The 16,549-nt window shown below is 49.7% G+C and overlaps 1 protein-coding gene across 5 annotated transcripts in view; it reads left to right on the forward strand.

Annotated features, from left to right (window-relative positions):
- Positions 1–16,549, forward strand: part of NTRK3 (neurotrophic receptor tyrosine kinase 3) — a 250,744-nt gene that overhangs the window by 45,067 nt on the left and 189,128 nt on the right. For all 5 annotated transcript variants that reach the window (XM_054388351.1, XM_054388348.1, XM_054388349.1 and 2 more), the window contains one exon: positions 885–956. In XM_054388351.1, the coding sequence (XP_054244326.1) occupies positions 885–956 (72 nt within the window). The remainder of the gene's footprint in view (positions 1–884; positions 957–16,549) is intronic.

A 16,549-nucleotide genomic window follows, 5' to 3' on the forward strand; every position in this document is an offset into this window, starting at 1 on the left:
GAGGGGAAACTGAGGTCCATGAGGTTAAAGGGACTTGCTAGATGCTTGGGAAATTTGGCCAACTGAGGATACCACCCAATCTCTTAATTCCCCTACCTGGAGCTCTGAACAACCTGGGTGCTGCTCTCTTGAGGTGCTCAGGGTTAATCAGAGACTCTGCTGGTCCTGTGTTTCCCTGAGAGCTTTACACCAGGTTCAGCTTGCTTGCAGGCTGGAGGAGAGGTGTGCTTTGCTGAGTGCTCCATAACCAAGCCCCAGCAAGCTGTGCTTTGAGCGCACGCATACTGTAAGCAGGCTGGCTGCTGTTCTCAGCTCAACCTAAGAAAGCAGTACTGGAGTGGGACATGCTTTTGCCTGCAGCAGGTATTAGTAGTCAAAGTGCTGATGCAGCTCCAAAACAAGGTGAGAAGAACATTCCCCCTTCCAGTGCCCATAACTCCCTACACAAAACACCTCTCCTCATCAGAGGGGCAAGCAGAAGGCTTTTCTCTTGGCTTTGAGGGAGGGGAGCTGGTGATGCAGAGGCTTACATTTGCTCTGGGACCAGGCAGTGCTGCTCAAGAAGATGGAGAGGGAAGAGCAGGAGATGCTCTGGGCCACCTCAGCAAGCCTTCGTGGATGGGGGGGGATGGGGTTTGGGGGGAGAGTCTTGCCCAGCAGCCACTCTGTGCCGAGCCTGTGCTGTCACCACATCAGATGAAGCTGAAAAGTCCAATTCCCTCTTTATTTGCCCTTCACAGAAGCTGTCTGGGGAGGGATATGCCTCCTTGGTGGGTGGGGAGGGAGGAATTGAGGGCCTTCAGTGGACCTCAGGTACTGAGGGTAGGATTTTCATGCAATTGTCATCCTTGACTTCATCACTGCCCTTCTGCATCTCTTTGCAGGACAATCAGGAACTCAGGACTACGAAACATCCAGCCCCGCGCCTTTGCCAAGAACCCTCACCTGCACTACATGTGAGTCCCTCTGCTCCCTGGGCAAAGTGCATCCTCAGTGTCCATCTGGGAGAGCAAGGGGCGGGAAAGGGGGATGCTGACGGGGAAGGGGAGGAAGGTGTGGTAAAGGAGGGGAGAAGGAAAAGCAAAGGCACAGAGAGCTGAGAAGGGGAAAAGGACCTTGGGGATAGTAGTGGATGGAAAGCTGACCATGAGCCAGCAGTGCGCTGTACTCTTGTGGCCAATGGTGTCCTGGGGTGGATTAGAAGGGCTGTGGTCTCCCTCTCTGGAGATATTCAAGCCCTGCCTGGATGAGTCCCTGCGCGTGATCTGCTCTAGGTGATCCTGCTCTGGCAGGGGGGTTGGACTTGGATGATCTCTCAAGGTCCCTTCCAGCCCCTAACATTCTGTGATGTCCCAGCACAGGATGGGACAAGCTCCTGCTGATGGGTTTCAGTGTCTACTAAATGGTCTGGTTTTGATCACCCCTCTAATGAGCACTTGCTTGATTAGCAGCCTTGCATTTCCCTTTCTGCAGGGTTGGGGGCATGGCCCCATGCCCCAGTGTGCAGCCAGAGCCTGCCCTACTCATCAGCTTTTAACCAAAAGGCAGGTTTTTTTTTAAGAACAAATCCTGGGCCAGAGGGTTGCCAGCTTAGCTCTGCTCCTAATTATTGATTCCTTAAGCTGACTTCTGCAGCTAGCCTGGGGTTAGGGATGTTTTATCCCAGAAAACTGGAGATCATGGGATGTTGTATAAGTGTCCAGCTGCTGGAACATTGTTAGCCAGCAGGTGCAGTCTCCTGGGGAATTCCCACATCCTTGAGGCTGAGAGCAGTGATTGCTTTTCTGGATGTGTGTTTGCTGTTCCCAAGTGATAAAGGAAAGCCTGAACTTCAGGGCAGGGTGCAAGGCACTGCATGGGATTGAGATATCTTGTAAAAGTCTGTCTGACAGCAAACCCTCCTTAGCTTCAGGATAGTTGTGAAAGGTGAAAAGGGGTTGGTGAGAGGCCCCAGCCTTGGGCATGAGCTGTTGGGCTGGATCAAGAGTGTGTGTAGGCCTGCTTTTTGGAAACCAATGCAAAGCAGCCATGGTGCATCCCTTGGAGTCCATGGGTGCATGTGGGCATGTTCCTGATGGAGGGAGATAGACGCAGCCTGCAGAGCTGGATAGATTTTTGTCTTTTGATGTCTGCTCAGCCACGATGTGGAGACTGAAAAACCCCAAAAGCTTCCTTTTTGGCAAACCAGTTACAGTTGCTAAGTGACAGTAAAGTGCTTGCTAACCAGGAGGTCTGCAGCACCAAAGGGCATGAATAGTTAAGGGACAGCAAAAGCCTTTTTGCAGTTTAAAGAAGTGTGCATTTGGTCCTCTAAACCCTCCTTAATGCTGACCACTGGGATTTTCCTGCTTCCTGCATTCTAAGTTTGTCTGCTGTTTGCTGTAACTGTTTGTTACTGAGAAGCATTCTCTCTGAATACCTCTCTTAATTGATTTTTTTTCTTTTAAATGAGTGTCAGTGATGCTGTTTATTTCTCTAGCAGATGAAACAACTAACATTTGATTCCTGCTGCAATCCCTTTGCCTGTTGTAGGAGTTTAGAAGGCCACATAGGCTGGCTTGGAGGCTGTGTAAACATCTAGTTGGTGCTGCTTCTTCCAAAAGTGTTTGGGGTGTTGTTTTTTTTTTTTTTCCCCTGTCTTTTGAGACTGGAAGGAATAAAAAGAAAAAACAAAACAAAACAACAACCAACCCCACATCCATCTTGTGTCAAGAGTTAAGGTTGGTGTGTGGTGATGAAATATGTGTTTGTTTACTGCTTGGGCTGGGTGAGATTGATCATGTTCTTAACATCTTTCTTTTGATGCTGGAGGCAAGTAAGTGTATTATGTGCTTAGTGCTTGCCATTGGGTTATGATGCTGTTCCTGGGACCTGGCAGGGTGGATAATTGCAAGGTGTGGACGTCCCTTGTGGTGGATACCAAGCATCCAAGCGTGGAGACCTGGTGCCTTGCAGGGATGGTGGTTCCCTCCTGCTCCCCAGAGGCTCCTGAGCCTCAATCTTGCTGCTCCCTTGCAGCTAGGCTGCTTTTTCTAGGGGAGACTCTTGTGAGGCTTTGTGCAGCCTGGTGGGCATCTGCTGCCACCCAGGGTCCCCTCTATGGCCATGGCACCTGGATGAGGGGATTAAGAGTACCCTCAGCAAGTTTGCTGATGATACAAAACTGGGGGGGGGGGGGGGGGGGGTTGGCTGACACCCCTCAGGCTGTGCAGCCATCCAACATGACCTGGACAGGCTGAGAGCTGGGTGCAGGCAAACCTCATGGAGTTTAATAAGGACAAGTGCAGGGTCCTACATCTGGGGAGAAATAACAACAGGCACCAGGACAGGTTAGAGGCTGCCCTGCTGGAAAGCAGCTCCACAGAGAAAGAGCTTGGAGTGCTGGTGGACAGCATGGTACAACAATGTGCCCTTGTGGCCAAGAGAGCCAATGGGATCCTGGGATGTATCAAGGGAAGTGTCCAGCAGGGCTAGGGAAGTTGTTCTACCTCTCTACTCTGCCCTGGTCAGACCACACCTGCAATCCTGTGTCCAGTTTGGGGCTCCCCAGTTCAAGAGAGACAGAGACCTGCTGGAGAGAATCCAAGGGAGAGCCAAGAGGATGCTTAGGGGACTTGAGCATCTGCCCTGTGAAGAGAGACTGAGAGCCCTGGGGCTGTTTAGTCTGGAGAAGAGAAGACTGAGAGGGGATCTGATCAATGTCTATCAACAGCTGAGGGGTGGGTGTCAGGAGGAGGGGGCCAGGCTCTTTTGGGTGGTTCACAGTGATAAGCCAAGGAACAATGTGTTCAGACTTGAACATAGAAGATTTCAGCTCTACATGAGGAGAAACTTCTTTCCAGTGAGGGTGACAGAGCCCTGGAACAGGCTGCCCAGGGGGGTTGTGGAGTCTCCTTCTCTGGAGACTTTCCAAACCCACCTGGATGTATTCCTGTGCAGACTACCCTAAGAAAACTGGGGAGGGACTTTCTAGGCTATCAGGTAGTGACAGGACTTGGGGGAATGGAATAAAGCTGGAAGTGGGGAGATTCAGGCTGGATGTGAGGAAGAAGTTCTTCCCCATGAGAGTGGTGAGAGCCTGGAATGGGTTGTCCAGGGAGGTGGTTGAGGTCCCATCCCTGGAGGTGTTTAAGGCCAGGCTGGATGAGGCTCTGACCAGTCTGGTCTAGTGTGAGGTGTCCCTGCCTATGGCAGGGGTTTGGAACTGGCTGATCCTTGTGGTCCCTTCCAACCCTGACTGACTCTATGATTCTAAGTGGTGCTGCTCTGGCAGGCGGTTTGGAACTGATGATCTCTTGAGATCCCTTCCAACCTCTGATATACTGTGAGACTGTGAAGTGCCTCCTTGGCTGCTCTGCAGGCACTGCCTCCTGGGCAGCTCAGCTTGCTGAGGGCCTGATACACTTTCTGCAGTGGCTGCAGGGGTGAGCCAGGGATAAAAGGATTCATGGAAATGTCACTCTACTGGAAGGCTTGGGCAGCTGTAACTGGGTACAGTAGCTGACAGGAGCCAGGGATGCTGTCCCAGTCTCTTTGTGGTACGGCTGGCTGCAGCTGGATGGGTGTGGGGTTGGGGGCTTGTTGCTGCTATGTGTTGCCACTGGTTTTCTTTCTTCTTTGCTGGCTTTTGGGATGGTTGTAGGTGGTGTCAAGTCAGTAAGATGTCAAAGATGTCTTATAAATGACAGAGAAATTTCACTGCCAGGGAGGGGTGGCACCGGGTGGTCAGAGCCCTGGGTTAGACATTTGCTACAAGCTGGGTCTGAGCAGCAGCAGGCATTTCCCACATGAAGCTTGGGTACAAATTCTAAGGACTTAAAAAGCTGGATTTCCCCCCCCCCCCCCCTCTCCCCATCCTGGGTTAAATCCCAGCTTCCTGCTGAAGTGAGTTTTTCCCTGTGCCTTTCATCAAGGTTTCCTCCTCTCAGATGGGCCAGAGAGCTCTGCCTTCTCCCAGCAACTTCTATTTCTGGCCCTTCTTCTGTGCACATGCTTATCTTCAGACCCCAGCTGTGCAATCACAAGCAGATCACTTATCCCAGCTCTAATTGCAGGAGCTCAGGTTTGGGGGGGGTTGTTTAAGATAATGGTTCTGGATGAGGTTTGGATTGGGTTTTGGTTTTTTTTCCCCCCTTTCCCATCATAGCCAGGGAAGAAAAGTGAGAAACCCATGAAAGGGCTTTTCAGCATTCGTCTGCCTGAGAGGTGGATTACAAAATGTCCCCCAAGTGCAGCCTGGCAGAGTTGTGCCTGTCCTTTAAGGTTTGAAATTAGCTGTGTAAGTGCAAGGGGCCTGAGGCCAACCTAATCAGTGGAGGAGCAGTGGATGACTGGGAGCCAGAGGTCTGGATCTAGAAATAGCTATGGATCTTTCTTCTTGAAAGAGGAGAGTTAGGGCTCCATGGCTCATCTGCTGGTTAGTGCTGTGAAGCCTATCACTGATAGAGGCAATGAATCCAAAAGGTAACAGTGGGCTTTACCATGTGGATCTACAACATCTGCTGGCACTTTGAAGCAGGTAACTCACAGAATCATTCAGCTTGGAAAAGACCCTTGGGATCATCAAGCCCAACCATTAACCCTACTATGCGAAGTTCACCCCTAAACCATAGCCCCGAGCACCACATCTGAATGACCTTTAAACACATCCAGGGATGGTGACTCAACCACCTCCCTGTGCAGCCTGTTCCAGTGTCAACTCACAGAATTAACCAGGTTGGGAACAGACCTTCAAGAACATCAAGTCCAACTTACCACCCAACACCATCTAATCAACTAAACCATGGCACCAGGTTCCACTTCCAGGAGAAGCTTGTTGTTGAATGGGGATGGATATTATCCAGTGTCATTTTGTGCCCTCATTGAAGTTGGTCCTCCTGGGCAAAGTGGCGTTGGTGGGTTCTTGGCCCCATTTCTGTGCAGCTTTGTCAGTCCTTTGGCTAATACAGAGATTGTCCTGGAGAACATCATGCACTGGGTGCAAGGACCAGAAGGTCTAAGCTGTGGAAAACCAAGCCCTTGTAGCCAAGATTTGTGGAAGCTGGTTAGCAGGCAATGCAGGTGGACATAGGAAATGTTTGGTGTTTTCACAAGAAGTTAGTCTTTGGCTTGAGTCTGTACAAGAAACCCTTAGGATGATATGGGTTCTGAATTTGAGACACATCAGCCATCTGAATATTTATTTACTGTGTTCAGCACAGCTTATTGAGGGAAAAGGTCTTTCATGCTCTCACTCTTTCTGTCCTTCTAACGACACTAGAATGCTTTGGACAATTTATTTGTGCTTGATGGAGGATTATAAGTCATGAGGATATCAATATCCTACATGTATGATGAAAAGAGGCAGAGGAAGAGTTGTGAGGTGCCCCTGCCCATGACAGAGACTCTTTACTATTCACAGAATGGCTTAGTTTGGAAGAGACCTTAGAGATCATCTACTCCAACCTCCATGTCCGTGCCAGGGTGGTTGGAGTAGATGATCTCTAAGGTCTCTTCCAACCTAAGCCATTCTATGAGTCTATGAATAGTAAAGAAAGGTGGTTATAGTGCCTTGCAAGGAAGAATTAAACATTGTCCCATCCCTGGAAAGTCAACAGGAGAGCTCAGTGTCACTGTGCACCAGAAATCAGTGCACAGGGAAGGACAGGACCTGTTTCACAGAATCACAGAATCAATAAGGTTGGAAAAGACCTCAAAGATCATCGAGTCCAACCTGTCACCCAAGATCTCATGACTACTAAACCATGGCACCAAGTGCCACGTCCAATCCCCTCTTGAACACCTCCAGGGATGGTGACTCCACCACCTCCCTGGGCAGCACATTCCAACCTCTAACAACTCCTTCCATGAAGAACTTTCTCCTCACCTCCAGCCTAAACCTCCCCTGGCACAGCTTGAGACTGTGTCCTCTTGTTCTGCTGCTGGCTGCCTGGGAGAAGAGACCAACCCCCACCTGGCTACAACCTCCCTTCAGGTAGTTGTAGACAGCAATGAGGTCACCCCTGAGCCTCCTCTTCTCCAGGCTAAACAATTCCAGCTCCCTCAGCCTCTCCTCATAGGGCTCTTTTAGAATCATAGAATCAGTCAGGGTGGAAGGGACCACAAGTATCATCCAGTTCCAACCCCCCTGCCATGGGCAGGGACACCTCACACTACATCAGGCTGGCCAGAGCCTCATCCAGCCTGGCTGCAAACACCTCCAGGGATGGGACCTCAACCACCTCCCTGGACAACCCATTCCAGGCTCTCACCACTCTCATGGGGAAGAACTTCTTCCTCACGTCCAGCCTGAATCTCCCCATTTCCAGCTTTATTCCATTCCCCCTAGTCCTATCACTACCTGATTTTTTGCTGCTGGCCAAAGCATCCAGGCTTTGCTGGCTGCATGACAGCAGAGCTGAGCATGCAGACGGCTCCTAGCAGGTTGTGCTAGGCAAGCTGACATTGGCAGTGGCTGAGTCCCCCTTTGCTGGGAAGCAGGCAGTTAAGAGCCTGTGATTCCCTCTGCACGCTTCCTTGGGCGGCTGCGTACTCAACCAGGCAGTCAGGAGGCACTGCTGTGTATTTGCAGAAGGTAATTGTGCACACCTTATTTATTGTGTGCTAAAGAAAACAAATTAAGGCTGTGTAATTATGGAGAGAGGCACACTTTTAAATAAGGCTTTAAGTACTCAGATTTCTAGTTAGGAAATTAATAATTGCCATTTCTGTCTGCGTTCAGAGGCTTCTCTTAAACTGTCTGCTGGAGGTTTGTCCTTGCACTAAATTGGTTTGTGGGCTGGCCAAGAGACAGTTCCTGTCAAGGAGTTCTCTGCCTGCCAGAGTAAAGATGGAGTTGAGGATCAAGCCTTCATCCAAGGGTCTTAAAGATGGAGATCTTGGAGTGCTTCGTGCTGTAACTGTTTTATTGAGTACAGTGTGGTTGGATCACCTCTGCCCAACAGACATTTTTATCTGTGCCACCCTGTCAGTCTTTTCTCCCAAAAGTGAGGATTGAGGAAGATCTGGAAGGTGTTGGCAGGAATGTGCATGGAGCTGGTTTGCCAGGGAAAAGACTGAGCTTACTGATCTGTGGGCTTGTTTTTACAAGCAAACTGAGGTGGGATTAATGTAGAGTCTCCCTAGAGTCTCCTCTGGAGGTTGTGTTGTTGTGCTGAGGGTGGGGTTAGCTTTGATGTCATGCTTGGGCTCATGGCAGTTGTGCATTGTCATATGAACTGGTACCCTGCTATTGGATGGACTTTGTAGCTTTGACCCATTTGGATGCACTCCTGTGTGACCTGTGTTGGATTCTATGGTCCTGCTCTGGCAGGCAGGTTGGACTTGAAGATCTCCAGAGGTCCCTTCCAACCCCTAACATCCTGTGATCCTGTGACATGGGAGTTCCAGAGATGTGCTATGGTTTTAGGCTTAGACAGGAAAGAAACAGGGCTGTTTGCCCTGAGAATTGAGGTGGTCGAGGCAGTATGAGGTTGGTGAGTTGCTCTCTGCCCTCTTCAGCACTGTTTCAAGACAGCACTTGAAACCCTCCAGCAACCCAGGTCTGTGCATTTTCATAGGGCCACAGGCAACTGTCTGGCAAGGCTGGCAAGGTTCCCCTTCTTTGCTTTGTGTGCCTGGGAGCTTAATTGACATCTTACAGTAAGTGAAGAAATAAACAAACATCTGATAGAATGGTTTGGATTGGAAGGGACCTTAAAGGTCATCTAGTCCCAGCCCTCAGATGCTGAGCTATTGCAAGTATAGCACTGTTGCCCCTCAGCCATGGCTGGAGGATTATATTTTCTCCTGACTCGTAATTAATGAGCTACTGCCTTGCTCTCAAAGCCGTTCTTAGGTGCAGAGCTGGGTTAAGCTCTCTCTCTTTTTGCTCTCTTCCTGTAAACAGCTCCAGGCCTCATGACTGCCTCCACCCTTCACTTGATTCTCCATGCCCTTCCTCCTCCTTCCTGGTGATTTCTGCCTGCTTTTCCCTTTCATCACAGTGCTGCTGTCATACCCATCCTGGCAGTCTCCTCCTAACCCAAAGTGTCATGTGTTAATTGCTCTTGATTTCCTGTCTGTGCTCTTGAGCAGTGCAGCCTAACAAGTCTGTGTGCATCAGCTGGGGCACAGTTTATGACTGTATGGCAGCTATTAGCTTGCTGGGAGGGGGAAGTAAAGCATATTTACCTAAACAGTTTCCTTGATAGCTTAGTGTTTTATATTTTGCACTTGCAAAGGACTAAATAGGAACTGTTTCCCTCCCCCTGAATACAGACAAAATAACAAGTATGAGAAAGGTTTAAACAGCCTCTAATTTCTGTTGAATCACAGAATCATTTAGGTTGGAAAAGACCTTTTATGATCATTGAGGCCAGCTGTTAACCCAGCACAGCCAAGTCCAGCACCAAACCACGTCACTGAGCACCACATCCACACGTCTTTAAAACACCTCCAGGGGTGGTGACTCAACCACTTCCCTGGCAGGCAGGCAGGGAGCTTGGGTACACTTTGATTTCCATTTGTACTCTCAGTATCTTTCTGCTCTGGCCCCTTCTAGGAGCAGGCCTTTGTGTCTGATTTGCTCAGAGAGGCTCTTCCCTGACAAGTCTCCAGCTCATCCTATGAACATGCTTAGAGTGCAGTCACTAAAATAAACAGCAGTGACATCTCCTCTGCTTCCATAAGCTTTCTTGTTCTGCTCTCCATCTGCTTTGCCCCCTGGATGCCATCACACTGCAGGTCCTTGCTGATATGCTGATCAGCAGCAGTGGTTTGATGGCCTGTTTATTCCCAGTTACCACAAGTGACTGATAAGCATTTAACTGCAGCTCTTCCTTTTCCTGCAGCAACAGAGGGCAGAGGTAGGTCCTGTGTGTTTGTTGGGATTTTTTTTTTTTTTTTTTTTTTTTACTAGCCATTGTGTATGAGGCCAGGGGAGAAACCAGTTTCTTGCAGGTCTATGGCTTTCCTTCAGGCTGGGTGGAAATCATTTGACCTGCATTCAGAGAGCTGGGTAACTAATGCCTGGCTGCAGGCTGTGGAGCATTCATTGTGTTGTAAGAGGAAGCAGAGCAGTGAGTTTGTGACTGATAATCCTCTGGTGGAACTCAAGAAAGAAAGTTTCCAACCCAAGCACTGTGCACCTTGCAGCAAAACTTGTCCTACTTCCATTTTTCCATCTGAAAATCTGGAATTTGACATTTTACTTTCTCTTCATTTATTTGATCTATTTGCAGCATAACACCTTGCATGGTTTCTAGGGAAACCTGGTCTTGAATTGTGGGGTGCTGTTGCAAAGTGAGATGAGCTATTACAACGCTATCACAAAGAGTTATTGCCTGCTCAGACTCTTAGTCCTGCCACTCTGGTACTTGGGCTCCTAGGACTTTTGCTGTCACATTGTCTCTCCTTTCTTCCTGTGAAATGTTTTCACAGATTCATTTGTGGAATGGCTTGAGTTGGAGGGGCCCTTAAAAGTCATCTAGTTCCAACCCATGGGCAGGGATGCATCCTGCTACACCAGGTTGCTCAAAGCCTCATCCAGTCTGTTCTTAAACACTTCCAAGGTTGAGGTCTTCCACTTGTCTGGGCAAACTGTTCCACTGTCTCATCACTCTTATATGTCTCATCACTCTTATATTAAAGAACTTCCTTCTATGTCTAATCTAAATCTACACTGCTCCAGTTTCAAACCATTGCCCCTTGCCCTGTCACCACATGCTGGATGTTCTTTCCAGCTGCATCATGTGCCTACAGGACTTCCTTTTCTGAAATTTGAGCAACTGTCTTTTGGCAGATGTGCAATGGGCAGCTGTGGTTTTGCAGAGGTCCTGGGTTTTCTCATTCTATCCTTTCATTTAACACAAACAAACAAAAAGGCTAAAGACAATGCTGAAGATGTTTTGAATGAAGCTGTTCCTACATGGGCTGTCTGTTTGTGTGTCTTTTTACAAGCTTTGTTTCAGGATTGGGGTAAAATATGAATTAAGACAAGCTGAGATTTTTTTGGGGCTCATCCTCTGTGACAGGTGTGTTGGAACTGGATGATCTTTGAGGTCCCTTCCAATCCTGGTAATTCTGTGATTCTGACCCTTACTGTGCAGCAATGGTTTGATAGATGCCTGCAACCAGCTCTCTTAGATGTGATCCTGAAGAGAAGCTGTGGTGGTGTCTTGGTTAAACCTCACCACACCTGTGATCACAAGCAGCAGAGAATGAGCTGGTTTCTGGAGATGTGGGTATGAAGAGGACTAGATCTTGCTCCTAGACTTAGGAGGTCACTGAAGCATGGAGGTGCTCCAGAAAAACACAGCCTTTGGCTGTCCCTTTTGCTTACTCCCCAGACCCTGTGGCTCAGGTGATTACCTGCAGGGCAAGAAATGTCTTAATTGCCTAATGCCAATGTGAGAGGTGATCTTGGGGGGGACATTCCCCAGGATGGAGCTGAGGATGCGGAAACCTACTCAAAAGCTGCTGGGAGAGAGAGAGTGAACAACCATGGTAGGATGTAAGAAAGTTAAGTAACTGGACAAGTCTTCTTGCCTAGGATTTGTCTTTCCATGATACTGGTTTACTAACAGTATGATTTCAAGGCTGATTCCCCCCGCTCCACTTTTTGATGTACAGGCAATAAGCACCAGGGCAGAAAACCAGAAACATTAAAATCATATGTTATTTGAGCAATAAGATACGACAGGGCATGAATGATGGGACATTAATTCATGATGGTGTGTGACTAGGCAAGAATTTAAATGTCACCAGTTAGGCAGTGGTGTGTTTTATTGGAATTATAAAATTTTATATCACAAGGCTGGGCCAATGGGAGGAGTTTCCCACCGACCCCCGACCCCCCCTCCCTTTATCTGTATTTGTGAAGGGATGAGCCATGAATTGCGTTGGATGCAGTAGTCAGTGGGGTATTTACGAGGCTGCCAGGATGACCCAGAGATTTGTCTCCCCCGGGAGCTGAGGGTAACCCTGGCTGTGGCCTTGCTAGTGACTGAGGATGAGGATGCTTCATGCTTGTTGTGGCCTTTCCCTGGGCTGCTCCCCACGTAGCTCCTGTGGGGCCCACGGATGACGTGTGGAGTGGGGCCGTGCCCGGCGCCATGAGCCCTCGGGGTAGGGCTTCAGCACCACGGACAGGGTCGCCCCAGCCGCCTGCCCCGGTCCGCCTCTGCCCCTGTCCGCCCTGCCGGGGTCCTGCTTGCACTGCCCCAGCTGCCGTCGCCGTTATTAGCCTTTCAGCTTCTCTGCCTGCAGTTGAGCTTCCCAGCCTCCAACCCAGACCTGGCTTTGCTGCCTGTGACTGGGCCTCCCTGCCTCCCACCCTGCAGATTTCCAGGCTGTCCTGCCTCCGGTCCAGTTCTCCAGCCTCCCGTGTTTGCTGCCTGCAGCTGGGCTTCTTTGCTGCTGTGCAAGCTCTGATCTCCCTGCCTGCAGCCTAGAACTAGCCTCAGCCACCCTGCCTCCAGCATGGACCCTGGCCTCTAGCCTTGTCCAGTCGTCTCAGCCCTCTCTGCTTGCAGCCTGGCCTCTGATCCAGCCTCCCTGTCTACACAGAAGTCTCCTGACTTCCCTATGTCTTGTTCAGCCCCAGTCTGCAGTCTGGCCTCCCTGCATGCAGCCTGGGTCTCCTTTGTGCTCCTCTTGGAACAAACTCATTTCCCTTCCAGGCTTAGCCCAGCACCCCAGAGCAGTGCATGGAGCAGTGACTGTGCGTGTGCAGGCTGGATCAAGCCATCAGCTGCAAGCCCACCTCGAGGGCTGGCCAGCCTGGTTTCACTGCCACCTCTGCCTTTCTTCTTCTGTCTCTCCTGCACTGGAGCCAGTCTGATGAGCTGCCTGATTGACAGATGCAGTGCAAACTTTCTCAGCTGTGGTGGCTCCCAGCACTGGCTTCGTTCTGCCACGTGGATGGAGTCATCTTACACAGCACTGCTGCTGTCTGTGGGTTTCCTCACACGAGTAGCTCTCTAGGAGATCTGTCATCCACCCTCACTGAAACCACAACCCCTGAGCTTTGGCTAAATGTTTGTTGTATCCAGTTGTGCCTGTTGATAATTGTGGGTAATTTGCTGTCTCAGAGTAATGAAAGAATGCCTGCCGCAGTCTGAAGCACTCAGTGCTTGATGGTGATTAGTCTTTTCCTTTGAAAACATTCTTCAGTGGCCAATAGGGAAAGATAAAGGCTGGGTGAAAGATACTTCTTTTTTAAGTGTATCATGCATTGAGAAGAAAAGGGAAAATGGACCTGCTGTGTCCAGCCATTCTTGTGGATTATTTTTTTTTTGACAGAGCTACTTGTGAAAGACCAAAAGGTGTTCCTGCTTTTGGAGTGGTTATAAGTGAGGAGTGTAGCAAGCAGGCTTTGCTGGCCTCTGACTGAATTAAGTCACCGATAGCTGCCTGTCCCCCCTCAGCCAAGCATGCCTGGGGCTGTGATCAAGCACATCACACCGCAGCTCAGGTGTAGCTGCAGGCAGGTCTCTGCTGAGAGCATTGCTCCTCCCTGTGTGCTCAGCTGCTGCAGACAGAAGCATTTCTGCTCAGAAGCCGATGGCCCTGCTCAGGTGTGCTCCAGGCGTCTGCTGCCTCCCTGCTTCCCATCGCTGCTCCGTGGGTCCCTAGAGGGAGGCAGCAGCCTGGTGTGAGGCAGCTCCCTGCTTTCAGCTGTCTGTCTCCTAGGCTGAATGTTTTCCTTGCCGTTTGATGAGGCATAGCTGGAGCACATCCTCCTCACCCCCTGCTGTGGCCGGGAGCCTCCTCACAGCACGGGAGGTGGCAGCTGCCATCTCCACTGGCTGACGGCGTGGTCCCTTTGGTTCCCCGTTCCCCACCCGTGCCCCTCCCCGCACCAGCCCACTGCCCCTGCATCCAGGTGCTGCTCCCAGGCCCCCTGTGCTGTGGGTGCAGGTAGCTGTGCTCATTGCCAAGGAGGGCTGAGCCCTGCAGGCTAATGGCAGGCTCACTTGTCATTAGCTGGTGTAAACACAGCTCTTTGGCAGCAGCCTGCTTTTCCAAGCCCTGGAAGACCATTTTTCCTTTTATCTATAATTCAGCTAAGTGTCAAGCCACAGTAAGTTTTAGTGATAACACACAGCAGAGGAAATTTATTTATTGGCTGTGCAAAGGTGGGTTTCATTCCAGGGCTGTGGGATGGGGTGGGTTGTTTTTATGCTCCCCTCTCAAGTCATGTTGGCTGTTCATGCAACCTCCCTTCCAGCATGTTCAAGTGGCCTTCCTTGCAAAGCTCCCCATTGCACTTCCTGCTTGGCTCAGTGGCTTTTCAGCCCTTCTCCTATGCAGGATCTGTTGGCTAAGTGAACTGGGAAAAGAGAAGCAAGGAAAATAGAGTGGGTGGGAGTATTCATGTGCTTGATGAGGTGTAATGGGAGGAAAGAGAGTCACGAGTTCCCCATCTTTCACTTTCTTCTGTTGCTGTGTATCCATTGCATCTGCTTCCCTGACCAGCCTCTGGGCTTTGACTGCTGAGGAGAAGCAGGGAAGAGCTTTTTTGGGGTGGGACTACGTGTAGTGCTTGCCTTCTGTCAGCCTATGAAGCTGCCAGGGGTGACTGGAGACACAAAAGTGGATGCAAATGGATGTGGCACTTGGAGCCATGGTTTAGTTGTCAGGTGAGTTAGGTAATAGGTTGGACTTGATGATCTCTGAGGTCTTTTTCAACCTGGCTGATTCTGTGAAAGACTTCAGGCTCCTTCCTGAGGCAGAGGAAGGCAGAGAGTGGAGCTTGGGGCTGGCCAAAGATGAGCAGAGGAGGGGTGCAGCTGTACAAGGAACAGGGACCAGTCTGAGAGAGAGGATCGCAGGAAAGGATTGGAGCAAGGAGCTTATTAGGAAAGAAGGTTGAAATGGAGTAGAAGGGGAGGGGTGGGTGTAAAAAAAGGTGATGAAGAAAATGGAACTGGAGGGGAGACAGAGGGTTAACTGGGGTGGGGAAGAAGAATGTGTGTGTGAGCTCTGCAGGTGGTAGCAAGTGTAAGGGAGAAATGGGTTAGCTAGCAAATACTTGGGAACTGCCTCTGAAGTAACCAGAACCTTCCTCTCCCATTTGGATGTGGCTTTGGAGGCAATACTAGAATCTTCCTAATTATTTTTCTTGGACGAGTTTTGTGATCCTGATGATATTAATTATTCTTAAAGGTCAACAGCACTCACTTGAATCCCCTTCTGTTCTATCATGTAATCAGTTAATTAATTGGAAACCATTTAGCAGTGTCTGCCGAGAGCTTAGCCTGCCTTATGCCCTGTTGTTTAGCTGTTGCTGGGAGATACAGATATATATGTGTCTGGCTATTCGTATCTGTACTCCCTCCTTTACTCAGAGGCTCTGCAGAGTGCTCAGTACTGTCCCAGCCCATCTCAACCTCTGACATCCCACCCCAAGGCAAGCAAATTTGGGCTCAGGCCTAGTTGTTGCTTTTTACTTAACCCCCTTGCAAGAGCAGTGTTTGAGATTATTCAGGGTTTGTTGATTGCTGGGCATCTAAGTAGGTGGGGGGAAAAATATATATACTTTTTATATATAAATATATAAATTTATATACATTTATAAATATATAAATTTATAAATATGTAATATAAAATTGAAGCAAGAGCCCTGTAACAGCTGAGATCACAGCCCTAGCTCAGGAGGGAGAGGAAGGACCTGACCTAGTTGAGCCTGCCCCTTCTTACTACAGAGGGGGTTGGACTAGATGACCTTCAGAGGTCCCTTCCAACCCAGACCATTCTATGGTTCTGTGACCTTGTCCAAGTGCATCTGTTCTTGATGTGTTGGAGTTGAAGCTTGTGTGGACCTGTTCCAACTCTCCTAGTGCTGGCCTGTGCTTTTGGGGTGACCCCCCCAGCTGGGGTAGTACTTCCTGAACACCTGTCCTTGCTGCTTCAGTGTATTCAAAAGGAAGGTTGTAGGGAACATGCAGGAGCTTGGGAGGGCAGGAGTTTGGGCTCTGATGTCACTGTGTACTCAGAGATGCTGGGAAATGCCCCTTGGACACAACTCTCCTTCCTGTGCTGTCTTCTTGAGCTGTGTTTTGCTGCTGCACAGAGCTCTTTTCTCTTTCACAGAGTCATCAGGTTTGCTCTGGGTCCACTGGAAACCAGTGAGTAGGAGGCAATCCTCCAGTTGTTCTGTTCCTAGCTTGTAGAAGCACATAATTTGAAGCAAACAGGCAGGATAAACCCAACCCCTTGCTGGACCAGCAATTGGCAGCCCTTGTTCTCCATCAGCACTCATCTCTGGTGGTATTTCTGCCTGCTGAAGCAGGAGGTGAGCCCAGCTTACAGACACATTTTGGGCCTAATGGATCTAAAATTACTACAGCTTGGGAGAGAAAAGGTGGGCTGGGAGCAGAGGAGCCATAAGGATGTCTCAGCTGCTGGAGGGCAGCCATAGGGAAGGACTCTTGGTTGATTTTTCTTTTCCTTGAGCAGAAGATTGGTGTGTTCCATGGATGCTGCTGGAATTTGCCCCACAGGGAAGCTGGCAGGCAAAGGGAAAGCAACTGCAGGGCTGACCCAGCTCTTAACCTTTCCTTGAGTC

Source organism: Indicator indicator, chromosome 16 (genome assembly GCF_027791375.1).
Source record: "Indicator indicator isolate 239-I01 chromosome 16, UM_Iind_1.1, whole genome shotgun sequence".
In the NCBI taxonomy this organism is placed as follows: Eukaryota; Metazoa; Chordata; class Aves; order Piciformes; family Indicatoridae; genus Indicator; species Indicator indicator.